General features: G+C 34.6%; 3 protein-coding genes across 4 annotated transcripts; 2 read left to right on the plus strand and 1 right to left on the minus strand.

Annotated features, from left to right (window-relative positions):
* Window positions 1-1,482: 1,482 nt before the first annotated feature.
* Window positions 1,483-6,294, plus strand: LOC140060728 (mammalian ependymin-related protein 1-like). Of its 2 annotated transcripts, XM_072107063.1 has the most exons (6): window positions 1,483-1,571; window positions 2,243-2,274; window positions 3,014-3,163; window positions 3,490-3,682; window positions 4,069-4,138; window positions 4,959-6,294. In XM_072107063.1, exons 1-6 carry the CDS (start codon window positions 1,502-1,504, stop codon window positions 5,032-5,034), a joined length of 591 nt encoding a protein of 196 aa, XP_071963164.1. In that variant the 5' UTR covers window positions 1,483-1,501; the 3' UTR covers window positions 5,035-6,294. The 2 variants fall into 2 exon arrangements, with proteins under 2 accessions (XP_071963164.1, XP_071963165.1); XM_072107064.1 differs by lacking the exon at window positions 3,014-3,163.
* A 4,099-nt stretch (window positions 6,295-10,393) lies between these two features.
* LOC140059856 (atypical kinase COQ8B, mitochondrial-like) lies at window positions 10,394-17,240 on the minus strand. Its single transcript, XM_072105809.1, has 15 exons — window positions 17,153-17,240; window positions 16,612-16,824; window positions 16,055-16,390; window positions 15,806-15,872; window positions 15,079-15,150; window positions 14,780-14,896; window positions 14,530-14,615; window positions 13,627-13,767; window positions 13,367-13,448; window positions 12,967-13,060; window positions 12,534-12,675; window positions 12,166-12,273; window positions 11,792-11,857; window positions 11,412-11,498; window positions 10,394-11,208 (listed from the first exon to the last, which is right to left on the minus strand). Exons 2-15 carry the CDS (start codon window positions 16,813-16,815, stop codon window positions 10,933-10,935), a joined length of 1,878 nt encoding a protein of 625 aa, XP_071961910.1. The 5' UTR covers window positions 16,816-16,824; window positions 17,153-17,240; the 3' UTR covers window positions 10,394-10,932.
* Window positions 17,241-17,625: 385 nt separating this feature from the next.
* On the plus strand, window positions 17,626-24,228 carry LOC140059842 (DNA replication licensing factor mcm5-A-like). Its single transcript, XM_072105784.1, has 16 exons — window positions 17,626-17,848; window positions 18,507-18,633; window positions 18,857-18,985; window positions 19,332-19,504; window positions 19,613-19,768; window positions 19,927-20,011; window positions 20,446-20,653; window positions 20,856-21,016; window positions 21,309-21,377; window positions 21,847-22,080; window positions 22,177-22,260; window positions 22,411-22,526; window positions 22,798-22,926; window positions 23,303-23,445; window positions 23,604-23,731; window positions 23,849-24,228. Exons 1-16 carry the CDS (start codon window positions 17,697-17,699, stop codon window positions 23,948-23,950), a joined length of 2,196 nt encoding a protein of 731 aa, XP_071961885.1. The 5' UTR covers window positions 17,626-17,696; the 3' UTR covers window positions 23,951-24,228.
* Window positions 24,229-24,293: the final 65 nt, after the last annotated feature.

Here is a 24,293-nt window from a genome sequence, read left to right on the forward strand (position 1 = left end):
TTACACTCGATACAAGCAAGACAACAAAGCACAGTGTGAATGTGTATTTACCTGCTACATTTACACTCGATACAAGCAAGACATCAAAGCACAGTGTGAATGTGTATTTACCTGCTACATTTACACTCGATACAAGCAAGACAACAAAGTACAGTGTGAATGTGTATTTACCTGCTACATTTACACTCGATACAAGCAAGACAGCAAAGTACAGTGTGAATGTGTATTTACCTGCTACATTTACACTCGATACAAGCAAGAAAACAAAGCACAGTGTGAATGTGTATTTACCTGCTACATTTACACTCGATACAAGCAAGACAGCAAAGCACAGTGTGAATGTGTATTTACCTGCTACATTTACACTCGATACAAGCAAGACAGCAAAGTACAGTGTGAATGTGTATTTACCTGCTACATTTACACTCGATACAAGCAAGACAACAAAGTACAGTGTGAATGTGTATTTACCAGCTACATTGAGAATATATTATAAGCTCTGCTAATTTTTCTGGCTTTTTAATTGTATCGTTTTGCTTTAGCTTTTTGCTTATTTTATTGTTTATCTCTATTGAGATCCAGCAACTGACACCTAATACAGCATTGTCATTTTTCAATAATTTGCCTTTTGATTTAGACTATATATATTCTTTATAATGCAATAAAAACTATTATAAAAAAAGTCCGTTTTCAATGTAATGTAAGTTGTTTTGCTGTTTAAATCCGTGAAAATCAATGATGATGAAAATAATAATGATGACGACAATGGTCGTCAAAACAGAAGGATAACACATAAATATTGTATGTAAAGTTATGTAAAGTAGATACTACTATGTTGTTTTAATCCAAGTCTGAATGTATTTTGGAATGCCCTCCCAGTGTGGTATCACTGGCACAGAAATGTAATACTCGGCTTATATCAAGTTACTAAAATAAACTCAACATATCCAGCTAATGTAATAGAACAAGGATGTCAATGTTCACAGTCGCAGGGGCGCGCGTACACAGAATGTGACGTAATTACAAGGCTAAGGTAGCGTCGTACGAACGAGGCTTAACGAAAGGTCTTTCTCGTCGGTCGCGACAAGACGAATCGTCGGGCGTAGTCTTTAGGTCGTCGCGAGAACTTTAAACATGTTTCTCCTAAAAGGTTGTTCCGATCAACCGAGAGGCGGACGAATAATTATGGGGACACTTAATGTATATGTAAATTATCTGATATACGCATGCGTACTTGCAGCACGCTATACCGCATTCATTAACGTATCAATCAACACTAAAATGTATTTATAATCTAACAGAACAAACCAGTATAATTTATTTAATAACGCATTTCTCGAAAAATACACACCGGAAATAGGCCTACGTAATATTATGGAAATGCATTTATGGAAATGTCACTCAAATCTGGTGTCTCCCCACACCCACGTCTTTTATTCAGAACTCAACCAGGATTTTGTAGTTCTTCTGTACGTTAGCACCACTGCAACACGAAATAACCATGACGGCTTATTTGGCATTATGTCTCCTGTTTCTTGCTATTACTGTTAAATCCGATCCTACACGATGTGGTATGTAGGCTATGCATTTTGTATGTTTGGTTGGTTAGAAAGTCACTTACATTGTAGGCCATGATACAATGGTCATTAGGCATATGATAATATTATAACAATCGTTCTTAAATACCCCGGTAATTTTTTTTTTTTTTGATCAAACACATGGAATCATACTTCAATAATGGAGTATAAGCGTCGCATATACAGTGTTTACTTGAAACTGAATGATGCTATTAACAATGTAATTGGTATCACGTCAACCTCTATTGTGTCCTCCGAATGCTGGTTGCTTGTCTTCATAATTGTATTTCTGTTATATCGAATGGCTTGATAAAGCTTGGTTTATAGGGCGACTTTGCGTTGCGCTAACGACCTTGCGTTGCGCTGACGACCTTGCGTTGCGCTGACGACCTTGCGTTGCGCTGACGACCTTGAGTTGCGCTGACGACCTTGAGTTGCGCTTACGACCTTGCGTTGCGCTAACGACCTTGCGTTGCGCTGACGACCTTGCGTTGCGCTGATGACCTTGCGTTGGGCTTACGACCTTGCGTTGCGCTAACGACCTTGCGTTGAGCTGACGACCATGCGTTGCGCTTACGACCTTGCGTTGCGTCCTATAAACCAAGATTATATATAAAACAATCATAATGGTAAATTAACTTTACATGATGTTTTTTATCTTATAGATGCTCCGAGCATGGAAGCTCTTGTAGTCGAGGTAATTGTAGATAATCAATCAATAAACAATCAATGATAAAGGAATGAGTTATCTCTGTTATTTTAGTAAAAACAAAATTTACATTACACCATGGAGGAAATTTCCTCCATGATTACACAATTCTGGTTCCCATTAGGACGCAACGCACGGACGTTAGTATAGCGTAACTCAAATGATTTGACCAATCACAAACGATGTATTATTCGAACTATCGTCTTTCATTGGTCAACTCGCTCGATTTAAGCCTGTTTTGTGCGTATAAAATAAACTGTAAATCTGGCATTACTATATAATATAAATATGGAAATATTAAATTGAAATTTTAAGTCAAATTTTTTGGAAGTACACTAAACAAATGAAAGGGTTTGGCTAGTTATAGTTATTTTAGCTGATGAATCTCATATTCTCAACTAAAAGTTAGTAGTTACCAGATCTGGAAGATTAACAACAATTCCAGTTAAAACAAATAGACATAAATTTTCATTCTTACCTAGCGCTATTAGACTACACAACAATGAGTTCAAAAGATAGGTCATTAGGTCTGTTGTAATTTATATTGCCGTTGATCAGCTGTTAGTTCTATGTTGATCATGAATGTAAATATTATGTGTGTATTGTTTTACTTGTGTTTTTCTGCCAAGAAAACAATTATCATTGTACCATGTATGAATGACTTAATAAATCGAATCTGAATCTGTCATATCACAAAGTTAACATTTTAAATTCTTATATATTTTAGGTGGACTATATGTTCAGATATAGTTTTGTAACCAATTTGTCATACGACGCACAGAATAATACTTTAAGTAAACGTTTCGTCAGTGCAAAGGCTTACAAACGTGGTACAATCCAAAATCGTCGTTACGACCTCCTTTATTTTCACGAAAACGTGAGTTATGTTATCAATACCTATCCCATTTGTTTTTTTATTTGTAGGCCGTTTTTGAAGCCAGAAACCTTATTAAACTCATTAAAACTTCACATCTCATCCTACATCTATATGGTTCCATTCACCAGTTTTCTGTTATTTTTTTATTCCTTCTTTGTAAATCATGTGTCCGCAGCGATGATATTGTCTGTATTATATAGGCATACAATTCCTGTAAATGTACTGTACGTATAATAATGTATTTACATAAAATGCTATTATGCCTAATTGTCAGCCTATCAATTAAAAATATTTTGGATTGAGGCTTATGAATTTACTTTTTTTAGGAAACACTTCAAGCATTTCGTTTGGATCTGGACACAAAGCATTGCAGTACTAAAGAAATCAGCAAAGAACCGCGACCCCTTTTCGGAATTCCGGAACACGCAAAATTCGGCGGAGAAAGCATCCATAGGGATTCCGGCATGTATAGGGAATCCGGTATTCTTGTAAACAAGTGGTGGGCAAACACCGAACGAAGTCAGCAAAATATATATCAAATTAAGAGAATTTTTCACGCTATTAAAACTGTCTAAAGAAGCTCCATCTACACTATCAAACTTTATGTGACAAAATAGTGTGCCCATAATAATGGACATGATGATGTCATGTCACTACCATATTTGGGCATATCACTACCATATTTGGGCATATCACTACCATATTTGGGCACATCTCACTTTTTTGTGAAACTAGTTTGATAGTGTAGACAGAGCTTTAAAAAGCGGTAACCATAATTTACTCACCAGAAGCTAGTCACCCGATTTCTGTTAAATTTTAACTGACTATTGAATGTCATCAACGTATAATATGAATAGGACGTACGAATATTTTTGTTATGTGTCCATTTTGTGGATCTTACTTAGGTCATTACATTGGTTTTTGGACACAGGATTGTTTGCCAGTCTATGAGACTTATGAGTATACTCGTATCGTGTAAGTATGTTACGGCTTTACCACGTTGAAACACCGGTTCTCGTCAGATCACCGAAGTTAAGCGACGTTGGGCCTGGTTAGAGCTTGGATGGGAGATGAGACCATCTGGGAATAACGGGTGCTGTATACGGAGCTGGGGTCCCGTTAGGCATTTGAAATCAGCACTGCTGACTCTTATGGCAGCCCCTGCATGCATCTAGTATCTGCCTCAGACCTCTGGTCAAGGTGGGCACTGGACGAGATTATTGTTAGGACCAATCAAGGTGCTTTAAACAGTCCTGGCTTTGTTTGTATTAAACCTGTTAGTGGCGGTAATTATCGCTGTTGGTTGGATTTAAAAAATAAAAAAAATATATTACATTTAACATTTTAAGGCCAATTTACACAGACGAGCGTTAACGGTAGGCCTAAGCAGAAAACCGCGTAGCTCGTCGAGGTCCCACGTAGAATATGTATCTATCCTCAGCGGAACTATCAAATATTAGTAAATTGACAGGGGTATTTTCCATTAGCAATTATTTGTGCGAATCGAACATTCTCGCGTTCTGATTGGTCGTGTCACTAATGCGTGTTTCCCACTAGAGACGCAACACAATGACGTAACGCAACGTAATGGATTTGATCAATCACAAACGATGAATTATTCGAACTGTCGCTTGTCATTGGTCAACCCGCTTACGTTGCGTTTCGTCGTTGTGTTTTGTCTCTAGTGGGAACCAAGCATTAAAGTGGATGAAATAAGAATACGCAATGAGCATTACTGACCAATATCGAATAAAGTCGCCTAAATAGAAAACATTTTATGATTCGTATTTTACAGGTACTCTTACGTCGAACTTGGCATTTGGGATCCCAATGTGTTTGTACCACCACTTGAAAAATGTTTTTTTCCATAATTGATGGATTGACGATCGAAATGGTCAGTTGTATCAACGACTTGATTTGATTAACGTACTCTTTAAGGGTGGAGGTAAAAAAGGAACGAAAATAAGTATAATATAATATAGTTGGTGGATTTAATTAATTATTATTATGATTCTTTTTTTAAAATTTAAATTGTCACATTGAAGGTGAATATCATTTTAGCTATAGCCTTGTCTACACTAGTAAGCTTGACCGAGTTTTTGTTCGCAAACTTGGAGTTCTTGAGTTTGCGAAAAAAGGTTTTCCAGTGTAGACGGGGCTTTAGTTTGTCCTTTTTATTCCAGAAAGGTACTTCCTCAATGTTATTGGTTTCCTAAAGTTGAATCCACAAATATACCATTACGCCGACACTAATTTAAATATACATTTCTGTTTCTTTTAAGCTTGGTTCCCACTAGAACGTAACGCAATGACAAGCGAAGTTATAGACAGTTAGCAATCACAAGCAAATAAGCCATCGCTTGTGATTGGTCAATTCACTTGCGTTGCGTTACGTCCTTGCGTTGCCTCGCTAGTGGGGACCACGCTTTAAAGGACAACTTGACCGAGAACCATATTTTAACAACGTATTAGGGATGTACATATGATTTCAGAACCATCGTGAGATTAAGGATATTGCCGCACGCGTTTGCCGTACAGCCGTCGCCGTAAATTGCTGTCACAGGTGCATCGCAAAATTTACGTTATGAGTTTTCTGGCAAAGTCTGGCAAATCGCGAAAATTTCTAGTAAACACACTTTGTAAATACATCGTAAAAAATATAAATGTTGATTTTTTTTATTGTTTTTTTTTTGCTTTTCTGGACTCATTAAGTAGATTTTGCAATGCAACTGTGACGTCACAGCAATTTACGGCGACGGCTGTACGGCGAGCGCGTGCGGCGATATTCTTAATCTCTTAATTGTTCTGAAATCATATATGTAGACATATACCTTGTTAAAATATGGTCCTCGGTCAATTTTTCCTTTAAATAAGACAATGTGTATTATAATTTTAAGACGTTTCAAATTGAGTGGGACACTGATAACATAAGGAAATAAATTTCCTATAGGTCACGTGCCTAGGAAGAAGATAAATGTCACATGTGTAGACCTATAACTTGTTCTTGTTTGGTTAGCCGTTCTCAATTGAGAACATCAGGTCATTGCCTTTGCGTGAGAGAGAAATATACCTTATGTGCATCAGATATGTCTTTTTTAGTTTAATTTAATTACACTAATATTAATATTAATAATAAAGCATAAATATAATTATTATACAAATGTAAAAAGAATATTATTTAGGTAATACAATACAATAACACTTTATTATCTCAAATTGCTGGGAACTCATTCATAATTTTAAAACATGGATCAACTAAATATAATATAATAATTTAATAACAATAAAAAAAAAAATAAATTGTTATTACCCGGTGGTATAGAGAGATACAAACAATATTAATTGGTTAAAGTCAATTAATTTACAAAATAATCATTGAATATATTATCATTATATTATCCATTTTATTATAATTCAAATTATAACCACGGCGTCCGTGAACCTTTTTGCACTAGTTCGTCTTCGGCAAATTTTCCTGTTATATAAATATCAAGTTCAATAATAAATAGGTTAACTTTTAATTATTATATTTTATTCACAATAATATTAATATTAATACTGTAGTACAGCATAAATAATATACGCTTTATAAATATAAACAATTCAATACTAGTTAGTAGGAGATATACATTTTTACGATAATTGGCGGCGAAATCCTTGACCGATTTCGGATTCCGTAATAGGACGTACGCTCGAAGTTTTCTTCGGCCACCGGACCGAATAGTGATGTGAATGTCTTACAATAAAGCCACATTTACTTATACTGTACTCGATAAAAAGACAAACAAAACACACACACGTTCCGTTCCGTCGCAACTCTTCTTTCAGTGTAAAAGCAGCCGATTCCCAGTGCTGTGTCTCCACATACTATCTATTTCCGAAGTATCATAGGAATATTTGGTAATATACAGTATCACATGTGGTGCCTGTATCATGTAAGGTTAGGTTGAGGGTTAGGTTACCCTGTATACAAGTGAAACACATGTGATGTTGTATTACCAAATATTCCTATGATACTTCGGAAATACTGCTACAGAGAATACCGAGAATCGGCTGGTAAAAGCAGGTTAATTTAGTTTGCTCCAAACAAGGTATACTTTTTGAATGATTTAATGTTTTGAATGACAATTATGATGCAGATGATAATGGCCATCAGAACGGAAGGATAACTTTAACAAGGTAATGAGGAAAACTGATATATAGGCCTACTTATATTATAATATACAGTTGATCCATCTTATATCCACATACATGGTTTATCGTATGAACATCATGTTAGTCTTTCTTTTTAAGTATAGTATTAGGAACGGGGTTACCTTGTATGCGAAGGGGAATGTTTTCGGCGCTAAAAGGCATGTAATAAAGCCTATAGGTATTGTACATTATCGTCACCAAAAGATGATAATAATACACGTTGTTTTTGTCGATCAAGGCAGAAGGAATTTTAGTCCATGGGATTTAGCCATAAAATGACCCTTTTCTCACACAAATTGCAAGAAAAGGTTTTTTTGATGAAATGTGTTCTTTAGACCCTACTGAAGACATTTATCAACGTTAGGACATTTTTCGACAACGGGAAGTAGCCTAATTTGCATAATTAAAAATGGCCGCCATTTTTAATAACGTACTCTGTATCTTGGAAACCGCTAGTCACAGGTACTTAATTATGGTGTCAAAATCGTTAAAATATATGTTTTTATATTCACTTTATTGAAAAAGTTTGTCCAAAAATGAATGGAAGTGCTATTTCTAACATTATTGACCTTTGACCTTGAATTCTCATATCTCAGCAACCACTAATCGGAGATATACAAATTAGGGCTTAAATTGTTCAAAAACTACACATTTATATCCAGTCTAATGGCATGTTTTTGCAAAAAATGGCAGATTCTAACATTATTGACCCTTGACCTTGATTTATCATATCTTAGCAACCACTAATAGGAGAGACACAAAATATGGCTCAAAATGTTCAGAAACTACATATTTATATTTAGTTTAATGGCATGTTTTTGCCAAAAATGGCCGATTCTAACATTATTGACCTTTGAACTTTGCACTACATAAAATCGCATAACTTTGAAAATATTGTACATATGGAATTATTTTTAGTGTCAAATTGTTCAAAACATACATGTTTCTATAGAGTCCAATGACACATTTTGTCCAATAATGGCCTATTGTATGGTTATTAACATTTGAACTATATTTGAAAAGGATTTAAACCCGGAATCTTCTTCATGTAGGCATTCATTAGAACATGTGATTTGGCACTACTTGTTTAGAATATGGTGGTAATTTAAAGTGCATGTAACCAGTTGATTTAATTTAGTTACTGAAAATATTCACTTTTTAAAAAAATATTAGACTATGTATACATACATTTAAGGTTTGGATTATTAATAAATTTTAAATTAGGTCTTACATCTTACTCAGGAGAAAGTTGGTGTTCACACTATTAACAGAGCCAACAAAGATGTCGTTTTATTTATGATATATTGTAATACTTTAAATAGGCCATGTCATCTTGCAGGTTTATTAAAGTTTTTTTCAAATTAGTAATTTATTTTTCGATCAAATTAAATTGGCATTAAATGGCATATTCAACAAACAAATTTCTAAAGATTATTTAGTTTGTCTAATAACAACTCCCTGGTTTATATTTTGTTAAGGATAGCATCACTCTTGAGGGCATTCTTTTAGGTTGAAACATAGTCTTATTAAGAAGGCCTTTTCTACTACTAGACGCATTGTTGACAACTGGAATTTTAAAAGATCGATATTAATGCAACATATTTAGTTTAGGTTAAATTGGCTATCGAGACTCATAATTAGGCTGACCACCACTTGCAATATTTTCGCCGTATACAGTAAAAACCTCAGTTTCTTATGGAATTTATTTATTATTTCAATAACCATATACAGTATGACTACTAGTGGTGTATTGTTTTTAACCTTTTATAATTTTTTTTTTACTTTTTTTACGTGAATGTATTGTGTATGTACCATGTTTCTATGTGGTTTAATTTTTACCATTTTTAACCATCAATTTTAATGCTTTTAATATAAATATCTTGTAATTCAGCTTCAGCTGCGAAGACGATAAGAAATAAAATAAACAAACGTGTAAACTTGTAGGCAGTTTATGGATGAATGCAATAGTAGTTTATGCTTATAAATTTAATGTACCAATGGCCTACTTTAAACTAAACATAATAAGTCAACGTTGCAACTCTTACATTTTAGAGTGCCAAATCACATGTTCTAATGGATGTCCACATGAAGAAGATTCCGGGTTTAAATCCTTTTCAAATATAGTTCAAATGTTAATAACCATACAATAGGCCATTATTGGACATAATGTGTCATTGGATTCTATAGAAACATGTATGTTCTGAACAATTTGACACTAAAAATAATTTCATATGTACAATATTTTCAAAGTTATGAGATTTTATGTAGTGCAAAGTTCAAAGGTCAATAATGTTAGAATCGACCATTTTTGGCAAAAACATGCCATTAAACTAAATATAAATATGTAGTTTCTGAACAGTTTGAGCCATATTGTGTGTCTCCCAGATTAGTAGTTGCTAAGATATGGTAAATCAAGGTCAAAGGTCAATAATGTTAGAATCCGCCATTTTTTGCAAAAACATGCCATTAGACTGGATATAAATGTGTACTTTCTGAACAATTTAAGCCCTAATTTGTATATCTCCGATTAGTGGTTGCTGAGATATGATAAATCAAGGTCAAAGGTCAATAATGTTAGAAATAGCACTTCCATTCATTTTTGGACAAACTTTTTCATTAAAGTGAATATAAATACATATATTCTAACGATTTTAACACCATAATTAAGTATCTGTGACTAGCGGTTTCCAAGATACATAGTACGTTATTAAAAATGGCCGCCATTTTTAATTATGCAAATTAGGCTACTTCCCGTTGTCGAAAAATGTCCTAACGTTGATAAATGTCTTCAGTAGGGTCTAAAGAACACATTTCATCAAAAAAACCTTTTCTTGCAATTTGTGTGAGTTAAAAGTCTAAATCCCATGGACTATTTATCACACTTGCACAATATGTAAATTATCTGATTTGCATGCGCATAAACAGGTTTGAATAAACCAGGTCCACGTTCTAGTGTAGAATTCTAATCACAGAGAAGCAGCTTCAGCTATTCGGCTTGGTCTTTGAAACAAAGTAAGACTAAGACATTACATTTATTTATATTTTTAATTTCAATTGAGGCAATCAAGTTTCCAATCAGAATGTATTTATTTCATGCTTATTAGTTGACCATGGAAGATGCCTTCTGCTCTCTTTTCGTAGGTCATCTCAGTGTTTTTAAACTAAAGTATACATTTTGATATACAGATACAGTACTGTATTATCATAATACCTTATGTATTGCCTTTGACTTAGGTACCATTGACCTCTTATATCCAATTCTATAAAGAATACTTTACTTTATTTCTTATCTCTATTTACTAACATAGTATAGGCTAATATAAGGACAATAGTAAAAAAAAACACACCGTTGTTGCTTTACTTTTTTAACAGTAGGTCGTACAACCTTTAATTCAGGGTATTTTACCAAACACCTCAAAGGTGTGTCTCAAACCCAGGATGTAAATAAACATAACCACACTCACTGTGTATAGTGGTGTCTAGTTAATAAACATAGCAACATTTCTTAATTATTTAAAGTTAAAAACTAGACATTCTTTTAGAGTACTGTACTGTACTGTATAAGTTATATTTCTTCAATCATCAAACTCATATCTGTTCCATATTTTATCAAACAGCGGCTTGCATGAAATATTTGCACCAAGCTTCGTACAAAGTAAAAATGCGCCAGCCATCTTGCGATGTAGGGAGTAACTTTCTTCCGGTGGTGGCGTTAAGCGATGATGCAACATCTTTGACATTAACGTGTGAATACGCATTGTTGTGTCTTGCGTCGCAAAGTTAAATGGTTCATCCGAGTGAAAGGCTTCTCCTAGAACCATAACCGCTTGAACGTGCGCATCTTCCATTACCTGAAAAATTGTATTTGGCGAGTTAATGTGTTTCTTGCCTGTGAGTTAGCATACAGGATGTGGTTTTGTGATTTAAAACCTCTATTAAAGGGATAAGAGTTTCCGGAATAGGGATTGTCAATAAAACATATATTTTCCTTCGTATATATCTTGGGAAAGTGTCCCCTTAATAGGGGTGTAGCAAAGAAGGCTATTTTATTTACCTTTGATTCATAGCCTGTGAGGAAACCAAGTTTTTGTGAATATTCAAGAACAGATTCCCTATCATTAACCCTTGCGCCATGAATAATCTGTTGCAAATGAAAAAAAAAATTGAATTGGTGATAAGTAACAATATTTACATGTGATTGATTAGGAGTGATTAGGGCCAAAATAAACACAAGCCCTTTTTTTCTGAAGTGTCATTTTCAACAGCAAAAGTTTAGTAAATAGGCTTGATTTTTTACAATGTTATGGCCTAGCCAGCAGGCAAATTCCTTTACATTCATAGACTGTTAGTCTCAACAGCTGCAGAGACGTCTGTTGTCTTAAACTGAACTTTAGAACTGAACATCAAAGTTCGTAATAGATAAGTTATACTTACTCGAATGTATTTGTCTACGAATGATTTATCAAAAACTCTGGTGGCTCCAAAGTCTAGAAGCCAAATCTAATAAAAAGTAAACAAATTAAACCAAAAAAGTTAATATGTATATTATCTCATGCGATACAGGTAATTGATTACTATTTGACACATATTTATTGCCACAAAGTTATCAGTAAGCAATTGCTATGATAAAACCAGAAACCATTGATAGACTGTAATTTCTATAACTGATACAGATCTGCAGTCAAGTGTTTTGACACCAATTCAGAGCGTGGACAAATAGTTCATTAGTGCTATCTGCACTTTACCTTATTGCTATCTGCACTTTACCTATTGCTATCTGCACTACATTATTGCTATCTGCACTTTACCTTATTACTATCGGCATTATAGAAGAAGTTTGACCAATTGGGGTCAGTCTGCATCACAAACCATTCAAAGATCTCTGTCAAACACAGCCTTAAAATATTTGAGCTTATCTGTGAATGAAAATTATAATAACATTGAAAAATACCCACTAGGATACAGCGCAAGGACGTACATGCATCACAAATGGACCAATCAGAAGCGACACTTTTGATGATCGGTCAATTGTGATTGATCAATTACTTTAGTATTAAAAACATCCTTCAAACAAACAGTGGCCAACAGTATACTATATAATATATAAATGTTACATTTATCAATATTTGCAGATAAATGTTTTTATGGCAACAATGAGGCAGTATCTTTGACTGACCATGTTTCGTGTTTCCTGGTCCAAATCTTTGGCTTTATCCAATGGAATTCCATCAATAAGTTCTGTTGTGAGCACTTCTTTTGATGATAAGTCTTTGATTACAGCTGGTACTTTAAATATTGCATCGTTCTTTAACAAATTCCTAAAATAATAATTATGTTATTATATTTTATTATTATTGTTATTTACCATACTTATATTTTATATTTCTGAATACTGATTGAAAATCTTACAGTGCCTGGCAGTGCCTCCCAAATTATTACCTCAACATATTTTTGTTTACCACAATTTATGAATGGGTGTGCGAATGATTCCATTCAGAGACCACCCTATCCATAACATAAATATTGCATACAGTAAAGTTTCATCAGCCTTATGTCTCAGAAGACGATTGACTTTTACTTTGTATATCTAACTTGATTTGATAACTAACCTGAATAGTTCTGTGTACTTTGCCTCTCTTACATAATCTACCTCCCAACCTAATTCTCTCCTTGCTACATCCATGGCATTCTCAACATACAAGCCTGTAAAACAATGGTATGATCACAGGAGTTTTAAATAAGTCAATTAAATTCATACAGTATTTAAAATTACTTCAAGTCAAACAGAAACCAGACTTTTTGTTTTTTATTATTTCTAAAGCTCTGTTTACACCATCAAACTCTTTTGAAAAAACAAGTCTGACATGCCCAAATATGGTAGTGATATGCCCAAATATGGTAGTGATATGGGCACATCAAATTTTTTTTTGTCAAATAAAGTTTGATAGTTTAGACAAGGCTTTAAGCTTGTCTTTAGGAAAATATTAATGTATTTGAATAAAAGCATACCTTCTGGAAGGACATTCCAAACTTTGAGGATAGAGGTAATGTTGTCTATGTCACTGTCAATTCCTTTAGCGACACCAGGATACTGAAAACAATATAAGAAAATAAATCAGAAAATTCTTAATATTACAGGTATGTGATAATTGATAATGATGATTTATTTATTTTCTTTATTTTTGTTGTCTTTAGGCCAAGGATTACCAATAGTAAATTAATCACTGTCCTATTAGATAGTGGAAATCATATTTTGTGAGTCAGATTACCTGAATTTTCATTGCAACCTCTGTCCCATCATGCAATGTTGCTAAGTGAACCTGTCCGATAGATGCTGCTGCAAATGGTTTCTCCTCGAACGATCCAACCTTTGACCTCCAGTCATCTCCAAGTTCTTTTTTAAGAACACCCTGAATAAATAAAAAAAAAGAAGAATTAGTAGTTTAAAGTTAAGTTTAAGTAATTATAAGTATACTTTAAAAACATTTGTTATTCATCCAATCAAATTTGTTAAAAGTAAGCATCATTATGTATGCAAGGTCTAATTTACATACAGCAAGTGATGCATAACTTTCCTGCTTGTCTGTTGAAGAAGCAGAGCTAGGCCCACATAGCCATTTTGAAAATGTGGGTACAAAGTGTATTTTGCAATCAATTATACTAGAATATATAATATAAAAAGGATTTAATATCAAGGCACAATATTTGGTGAGTTGATTATTTATTCTTTAGCTAACAATATGCAATGTTAATTTAGTGTTTATTTATGTAATGAATGGTGTAGGCCTAGGCTTAGATCTGCCTAGCTAGTAGTAGTAGAGTACTCTAGGCCTTGCTTGGCTCACTGCTGATGCAGTCCAAACTGCCTGATTATTTTGGTTCTTCCATGATTGTATATTTTTATAATTGTCTTCAACTGTTTTATGTTTATTATTTGTATATTTTATAATTTATCTGTGTCTGACTGTGCTGGTTATTAATTAACTTTGCCTTAATGTTATGTATTTACTGGTTATTTAAAATCATAAGCCCTAATACAGTATGTATGAATGTAGGCCTATTGTCTGCTTCAGATCTTGGCTCAAAGCATGTGCCTAGTCCACACTACCTGGTTATTTAGTTCATACATTTCATAGAAGAAGGTTAAACTGTAAGTGATATTTGAATCTTACAATCATCTGTCTTGCTGGCATGAAATCTGCACTCTGTCTCACTCTTTCAAATACACCTTGTACTTCCGGGCTGATCAAACTGTTATCTGAGAAAAATTATTATTTAAAACAAAGAATTTCATAGGCAATTTTCAGTAATTTTCCTTTCGATTGATATACTGAGAATTAATGAACATACCTGTTTTAGTCAAGTAGTGTGTGCTAGCAAAATGGTACAGTATATGGGCCAAGTACTATAGAATGGACTTACCCTGAATGCTAAGCATTTGGCCTAGTTTCAAAGCTGCTCCCCGTACTTTACACAGCGTGTTCACAACACGGTCAGCATTGGCTTCAGTTAAGAAAACACTCTTGCCTGTCATTTCATCTAATAAAACAATAACACATTTTATTTATTAGTTTTTTTTCAATGTTAATACAAAGCACATGAGTCATACAGTACCACAGCTACACTCTTGACTTTTTATTTCTATACTAATTTTCAAGGAATTTATTTCATTTTCAAAACACCATCAATCATGTTATTTATTTAAAATTAAATTGTTAAACCTTCATTATTCCAGCCTAATCCACGTCTTGCAATCTCAGCTATTGTCCCAACACCAAGTCCAGCTGCTAGTTCTAAAAAAGAAAAACATGTAAACAATACACAAGAGCTGCATGGGAGAAACGGTCAGAACTTAAATCTCCCAATATATAGATTGTTTTTCTTTTGTATTTGCTTTTATATATGATTTGTAAATATTATACACCTGTGATAACAACTATAGGTCTTCAGTACCTGATTTTGAAACACAATGGTTTGTATTGTAAACTCTTTACTATATTTTATGTTTATTTTTATATACCTTTTTAAATTATCAACTCAAACCTATGATACTGTAGGACAATTTAATACAGTACCTATATTACCATGTTGATAATGATTTTTCTTTTATATTTTTGCAAATAGTTTAAGAACCTGTATCCGTCATATAATGTATTGTTTTGATGTATTATGTTAAATTGGATGCACTACTTCTGTGTGTGCCACCGATGCAAAGGTGTCATTTCCTAATAAATTATTATTATTATGTACTGTCAATTAGATGTGGCCCAAACTAACGAGAAATACTGTACACAATCACATAAATTGTAGTGCTATTTTGTGACAAATCAATGTAAGAAAATAACGTTAGTATCTATTGTAATTGTCATTACTATACAATAGATGATATGAGATGACGTTTTAGAAAATCCCAAAGAAATCATCTTTGTTGTAAAATGTATGAAGTACCTCCAAAGCTCAAAACTCTGCCAAGTCTGCTAGAAGGAACAGTTCGTTCTTTAGCCCTGTCACTTAGCTGAAAAGAGATAAGTAAGATATTCAAACATAATCATAACCATATTCTTTATTGCAACTTTTAACAAATTTCAATATAAAAAAGCTATCATAATAAAATGGACACACACAATCAGTGAAAACATAACATAAAAGCTAAACATTTTACATAAATTGCAATATTAAAACAAAATGATATTGTACCACTTGTTTATGTCTAGTCTTCCTTGGTGGTTGACCTTTTCTGAATTTTTTAACATCATCTGCAGTCACGCCTGCCGTACAGTAGTTTGTGTGACTCGTACAATTCAAGGGTATGAACTTTGACCTAAAACCTGACCATGCATGGTAGTTGCGTTTTGGAGCTGTTCCATTAGATGTTTGTGTGCCACGTCCTGTTGTTGCCTGTGGAATTGTACCATCAGTTGGCGTTTGTGTGTCTTTGTCTTGCTTTGGACGAATGTTCTCATTAATTCCTGTTCCCGCTGGTTCCCAATCCTCAGCATTCATGATGTCAAAATCTTGTTCTGTGAAATCCATCTGAAGTAAAACAAAATTTATAAATGAATATACTATACTTAAACATCTAGGCTACAGCTCTGTCTACACTATCAAACTTAGTGACAACAAAATGTGATGTCCCATACTGTATATGGACACGATGACGTCATATCACTACCATATTTGGGCACATCACTATCATTATTTGGGTACAACACACTTTTTGATAGTGTAGACAGAAATAATTGACAACATATTACCTTGTATGGATCGTCTGTTGGAATAGAATCTATGCAGTCTTCAACTGTAGTTTTAACAGAAGTTAAGATTGGTTTTAGTGGCTTTAGACTTGAGTTGGCTACACATCTTTCAACTTCTTCTCCCCCCATTTTGAAGAAGGATTTTGCAACCAGGCCGAAACCTTTGGTTATTTTTCCCAAATCAGCTAACCGAGATTGTGCCATTGTTTCTATCTAGAAAATAAGATGTTTAGGTAATGGTACTAGCATTCTGACCACTGTAAATAATATTCCCCTGGACTGGTTTCCAATATAGATGAAGCTGGCTGACAGGCCTACCCATTCCTACATAGACTACATAAGCTATATAGTAGTACATACAATTATCCCACAATTATATATTGATTATTGACCTACTGTACAGTGTCAGTAGGCTACTACTAGCTGGAAACTGCATTAATACTATATACTGTAGCAGGCCTGGCCTGGTAAGGTAGGCCTATATATATACCTAACCTAATTGTTTGATAGTAATTATTTAGAAAACATCGTTTTGATATACCTATAAGCACGGTTAAATAGTCGATCTTTAGTGAGATTTTAAGAGCTCATATTTCAGGAAAAACAACATGCTACATTCCCAATTTGCAAAACCAGGGAAACATCTAAAGTCAGAATGGGGTAAACGAAATTTGTTTTAAGAACATATATTGTTTATACCACACATTTACTAACTCTAAGCATTACCATGCAATACTTTTAATACCAATATATTGCATTAAAATTATTACAATAGTATAAAAATATACTTTACCATAAATAATAATTCAGTAGATGATTGTTGATTTACCTATTGTTGAAATGGTTTAGTCTCTGTTGCCATTAGTCTGTGGTACCAGTCGTTAAAATTTACTCTTAATAGTATTTGGCTAGGAAGTAATTGATTTACAGTTTTATGACGTCTGCAATAAGTCTAGTTTTTAAAGGCTATAAATTTGCATATTCTTTCGCGGCAAGGTTCGCGCCGAACTTTACATGTGACATTTTTGTTCAGAACAACAAACAGTTTGGAAAATAAAGGACGGAGGACAATAAAACAACTGAAAATGTCTGGGTTTGATCAACAGCAAATATTTTATTCCGACAACTTTGGGTCTGAAGAACAGGGTGATGGAAAAATCAACAGACTCGGTGATCAACGAAGATTTAAAGATTTTATTCGAAAATATCATGATGCAAACTTTTTGTACAAATACAGGTACGTGGGCTGTTTTGTTGTTTTTCCAAGTGCGCTGACACTGAGCCTGTGCTGGCCTAAGCTCTAAACCTCTACTAGTCTAGAGGGCTAGGCTCTAGCTAGGCCATGGGCAAAGCTTGACAATACGTATGCAGTAGGCTAGTTAGTGCCTAGCTAGCCTAGTATTGGCCTGGCTATTCTATCTATTAATGGCTGCCATCCATAATCCATCATAGGCCTACCTTCCTAGTTAGCTAGCTAGTTAGGCCTATAGGCCTACATGCTGTGACATGTGTACTGTGTTGCACTAGACCTACAGTGTTTTTAGTTAGGCCTAAGAAGTAAGTTAAACTAATTAACATTATTAGTTGGTTACACTAAAATTAGAGGCCTGCCTGTGTTTGCCTAGCCTACTACTAGTACTAGCCTACTTACTAACATAAGCGCCCTCTATAATTACTGTATCTTTAGTTTTTAAAAGCATGGATACGGTACCGTATCTTTAGCAACGGCGTACCATATAAAAGCTAGGGAAGGCTATGCTCTTCCCTGGGCAAAGTTTAGGTCTAAAAACTATAAACAGTCTAAAAGCCTAGGTATAATAGGGTGTGTAGGTCTACAGTATCTTCATTTCACCAATTTGTGTTTTCTAATTTGATTGCCTTTTTTTAATTACTAGAGATGAATTGAAGAGAAATTACAACTTACAGCAATATTGGCTTGAAATCAACATTGATGACCTGAGGAGCTACGATGAAGATCTTGCGGAAAAACTGATGAAACAACCAACAGAGTTTCTGCCCTTGGTATGGAATTATTTGAAAAGTCTTGACCAACACTCCCTCCCCCTCTTCATAACATTATTTTTACTACATGCACAGTTACTAGGCCTAGTAAAAATAAAACAAAATCAAAGCATTATTCAAACATGGGTTACAGTGTATTTTTTAAACAATTAATCGTATTAATCCTAAAACTTTCAAATACTATATAAATAAATGTTTTTTTTTCAAATTGATATTTTGATAGCTTGAAGAAGCAGCAAAAGAGATTGCTGATGAGGTCACTCATCCGCGACCAGAAGAGGAACAAGAACTTCAAGATATTCAAGTAATGTTGTCATCTGATGCGAATCCCAGTCCAATAAGACACTTAAAGGTATAAGATCACTTTTTTCAACAAAATTGCTACATAAACTGACAGTGGACCTATGGCTTTGCACTCCAAAGGGCCCTCCAATACTTGGTAGAGGTTGCATTGGGCTGTTCATCCTCTGGGGCCCCTGGGTTTAGCCAGTAAGTGCTCATAGCTGTTACCCCACTGGACCCTTCCTTAATGTACAAAAGTTGGTAGAGGTGGGTGGGTAGGTAGAATCACCTATCCTAACATACTTCCATCCAGTCAGTGCACAATTATTTAGTCTAGCATAAGTTGAGTTTCAAGTATGAACTTATACTTTTTATTGTCTGTTATCATTCATTTTACAATTTTGTTTCATCAACAGTCAAATGAGGTGTCAAAGCTTGTGAAGATTCCAGGCATCATTATTGCAGCATCTGCCATCCGAGCTAAGGCAACAAAAATCACTATTCAGTGCCGAAGTTGTAGAAACTACATGCCTAATCTTGCAGTTAAACCGGGCCTAGAAGGATACACCTTGCCAAGACGCTGTAACACGTTAGTTGATTTTATAATTTCAACAACAAGTTTTAAAATAAAATGTTGAACTTTGTTATAGTTTAAAAAAAAGATGGTAGACTAATTTCTTTTTTCACAATTTAACAGAGACCAGGCAGGACGTCCAGGTTGTCCAATTGATCCGTTCTTTATTGTTCCTGATAAGTGCCACTGTGTTGACTTCCAGATCTTGAAGCTTCAGGAGTCTCCAGAAGATGTCCCTAATGGAGAGCTTCCTCGTCATATGCAAGTCTACTGCGATAGGTATGTTGAAACTTGTAATGTTTGCATTGTTTGGGTATTGTTTTCTTAGCTTTACCTCAATTACACTACGTCATTAATAAACTGGTAATTGCACTTTTTTAATATTCTCATATCAAAGATTCAGTTAGGTTCACCACAAAATGTTATTCTTAACTCAGGTACTTGTGTGAGAAAGTAGTTCCGGGAAATCGAGTCACCCTTTTGGGTATTTATTCCATCAAGAAATCCAATCCCGTTTCAAAGGTTAGTCTTTCTATTATTGTAGAACCTCTATTAAGGGGACACTGGGACCCAAGAAAGTGTACCCTAATAAGTTTCCCTTGAATAAGTGTTGAAACATGTTTGTAAGTAAGTGTCCCCTTACTTAGGGGTTTCCCTGAATGTGGGTTTCCCCTGAATAGGAGTTTCCCCTGAACAGGAGTGTCCCTTGAACAGGAGTGTTTCCTTGAACAGGAGTGTTTCCTTGAACAGGAGTGTTTCCTTGAACAGGCGTGTTTCCTTGAACAGGCGTGTTTCCTTGAACAGGCGTGTTCCCTTGAATAGGAGTGTCCCATTAATAGGGTGTCCCTATGTGTGGGATTTAAAACTCTACTACATCTTTATTTTAATGTGTAGAATGACAAATATGACCAATTCCAATTATGTACTTTCAATGGTTATCTTTATTTTGATTATAGAGAGGAAGTAGAAACAAAGTTTCGATTGGAATCCGTAGTCCCTACATTAGAGTCGTTGGAGTGAAGGTTGACACAGAAGGAATGGGTCGTACTTCTGGCGTGGCCATCACGCCGCAAGAAGAAGAAGAGTTCCGTCGTCTCGCAGCAAATCCAGAAGTTTATGATACAATCGCTCGAAGTATTGCGCCATCTATATATGGAAGCATTGGTATGTCATTCTAAAAACTAATATTAATTTTTTTTTTCATTCTTAATTTACAGTTACTGGTGTTGATACACCACAAATAATCCTTCTATTGTCACTATTCAGGAGACCCTTTCCCATGAAATGAATAAGAGGCAATATCGTTACAGCTACCCCTATTCATACTGTATGAAGTTGAGACTTTACATTATAATGTTTGTTTTAGATGTGAAGAAGGCAATTGCATGTCTGTTGTTTGGAGGTTCTCGCAAGCGCTTACCTGACGGCCTCACTAGGCGTGGCGATGTCAATCTTCTGTTGCTAGGAGATCCGGGAACAGCGAAGAGTCAGTTGCTAAAGTTTGTCGAGAAAGTCTCTCCTATTGGGGTAAGTTTTGATCGATTGATTTTGCTAGTCCTAGCTTACAATACAAAACTGTATCCTCCTTGTAATGAAAACGGGTAATTGTAGTGGACATGTAGCTTGGTGGTTAATCTGCTTGACTTCTAATCCCAAGGTCCGGGGTTCAATCCTGACTTAGTGTCATGGTTATAACTCACGATTCTTTGAACTCCACTCCATAAGTCTCATCCTGTAATTGGCGACTTTGTGCTCGCTGTTGGATGTGTATGAAATTAAAATTGAAATAAAAAAGATTGTTTACATTTATTACTTTCAGGTATATACTTCAGGTAAAGGAAGCAGTGCAGCTGGTTTGACAGCGGCTGTCATAAGAGATCCAAATACGGTAAGTGTTAGTAATTAATGCAAATTAATTAAACATTTCTTTCTTTGAAAGACTGTCTACAGACATGAGCAGCTATATTAAAATTTATGATACACAAATTGAATGAAATATAACCAATTTTAGGTCCATTGGCTGTATTCACCATTTACTACTTATACTATCTAAGTGAATACAATTTAAGGGAAATACTTAAGTGTGAGTGGTGAATATGGCCACTGGCTTGTAGTGCTCTGTAAAGTTGGATTCATTCCTACTAGGCCCAATGAGTTGACAGTTTTGATCCATTGCATTGTGATTGATCAAATTACATGGCGCTTATTTCCTTGCGTTGGGTACAAATGGGAACTAAGCTTATCATTCCAAAGAGTTATTAACATTAGTTATTAAATGTTTAAAGTCAATTAGAAGGATCTGTAGTCAAAACTAATTTCATCAGGTAATAAAGAAACTCCCGTTTTATTTTAAATAGAGAAACTTTGTAATGGAAGGCGGTGCAATGGTACTGGCTGATGGCGGTGTAGTATGCATTGACGAGTTTGACAAGATGCGTCAAGATGACCGTGTAGCCATCCACGAAGCTATGGAACAGCAGACAATCTCAATAGCCAAAGCTGGTATAACGACAACGCTAAACTCGAGGACGTCAGTCTTGGCTGCGGCAAATTCCGTTTTTGGTCGTTGGGATGACACAAAAGGAGATGAGGTAGCTATTCACAGTTTTTTTTGTAAATAAAGTTCTATATTATTTACAGTCCAGTATTTTCATTATTTATAATATTTTTTTCTTTTATTTTGATAGAATATTGATTTCATGCCAACTATCTTGTCAAGATTTGATATGATTTTTATCATCAAAGATGAACACGATCAACAAAGAGACACAGTGAGTATATTTTTTACGGATTACGGTTGATATATTTGTGAGGAGGGTGGAGAGCAGTATTGTACTGTTTTATAACTAAATATTTTTATTATAACCAGTTCATGAAATTTTAAAATACATATTGAAATGAAATATTTGCGTTTTTTGTAGCGTCTTGCAAAACATGTGATGAATTTGCACATGAACGCGTACCAAATGAATGAAAAAGACCAAGAAGGAGAGCTAAGCCTCAATTTTCTCAAGAAGTTTATACAATATGCACGAAGGTAAGTCAGTCAAGCACCTTCAGCGGCAAGTGACTGTTTTTACCGTAATATTTAGGTACAATGCTTAAGTCACAAATTAGCTTCTACTCTTAGTCTTACCTAACAAGTATAGATTGATTATAGTTTCTAAAGCTTTGTCTACACTATCAAACTTTATGTGACAAAGAAATGTAATGTGCCCATTTATGGACGTTGATGTCATATCACTAACATATTTGGGCTTATCAATACCAAATTTGGGCATATCAGTTAATTTGTGTTTCTTTTCCAGCTCTTGTGGTCCCCGTATTTCTGACAAAGCTGCTGAGAAGCTGATGAATCGTTACGTGCTAATGAGGAGTGGAACACGTGAACACGAGCGGGATACAGACAAGAAAACTAGCATTCCAATCACAGTCAGGTAGATAAACAACATGACTCCATATTATCATTATAGAAGTGCTTGTTATAGCTAGGCAATCTAACGGGACACTGAACTCGTCTTGCCAAGATAGGAACTCATAACAGTCCTTTGATCTTACTGTATGTCTGGCTGCAACAAATACCAACAGGACTGTACTATGTACATATTCTCAGTGGCACGGTGTCTGTTAAGGGGAGTGGAACTGATTGTGTTGCAGCCACAGATAAACACTATGATCTCCGGAGCTCAGCATCCTGTTGTTAAATTGCCTTGATTATAGCTTATGCCTAAAATGTTTAGTGATGTCAACCTAGTAAAACAATTCATCTGCATTATTTAATGTTGACATACAATCATTTTTACTTATATCCAGACAACTGGAGGCCATAGTGCGGATCTCTGAATCCTTGGCCAAGATGAGACTTAAACCGTTTGCTAACGAGACTGATATTGATGAGGCTCTTCGGTTGTTTCAGGTGTCCACACTGGATGCTGCAAGAACCGGTAATCTTGCAGGTAAGTTCACTTAAAATTTACAGTCTTGTTTTTATGTCTGTTAGAAATATACTATGTGTGAAATTATTTTACCACTCATACAATACTGTATGTAAAATAGAGGTACTATTGTGTTGTGAAAATACTATTTATTAAATGTATTTTTATTGTGTGTTTAGGAGCTGAAGGATTCACAACACAAGAAGATCGAGAAGAACTGAACCGAATTGAGAAGCAATTGAAACGTCGATTCGCCATAGGATCACAAGTTTCAGAGCATTGTATCATACAGGATTTCTTGAGACAGGTGGGTATATATTTAAATATATGCATATTTAATGCTAATTAAAAATTGTTCTAATCATTTTTGTTTGTTGATTTCAATATTGACAACGTATTAAACTTTTTTTTTCTTAACATCTAGAAATATCCGGAACGCTCCATCTACAAAGTAATTCATCTAATGATGAGGAGAGGGGAGATTCAGTATAGAATGCAACGTAAAATGCTATACAGGATCAAGTGATCAGGAATAGATAATGGGATTCACGTCAAAGATGGTTTATTTATTATTTTGAGATGCTGAAATACAAGTAACTGAAAATTGGTTAGTTGGTTGTATTTGTATAAAAGTTTAGATATTTACTGCTTACACCGAGTTTCAACTGAAATAAATAAATGTACATTTCATTTTGTAGAAAAAGAATCTGATGAACAAAATAGATAACATGACTTTGAATTAACGTAATTGTATGCAAGATAGATAAGGAATGAAAATGAATGTATATACTGTATGACAAAAATAAACATTGCTTCTAATTCATTGTATACATGTCTGTGTTTATTATTTACAGCAATCAAAACTTGTG

Source organism: Antedon mediterranea, chromosome 10, assembly GCF_964355755.1.
Source record: "Antedon mediterranea chromosome 10, ecAntMedi1.1, whole genome shotgun sequence".
NCBI lineage: Eukaryota > Metazoa > Echinodermata > Crinoidea > Comatulida > Antedonidae > Antedon > Antedon mediterranea.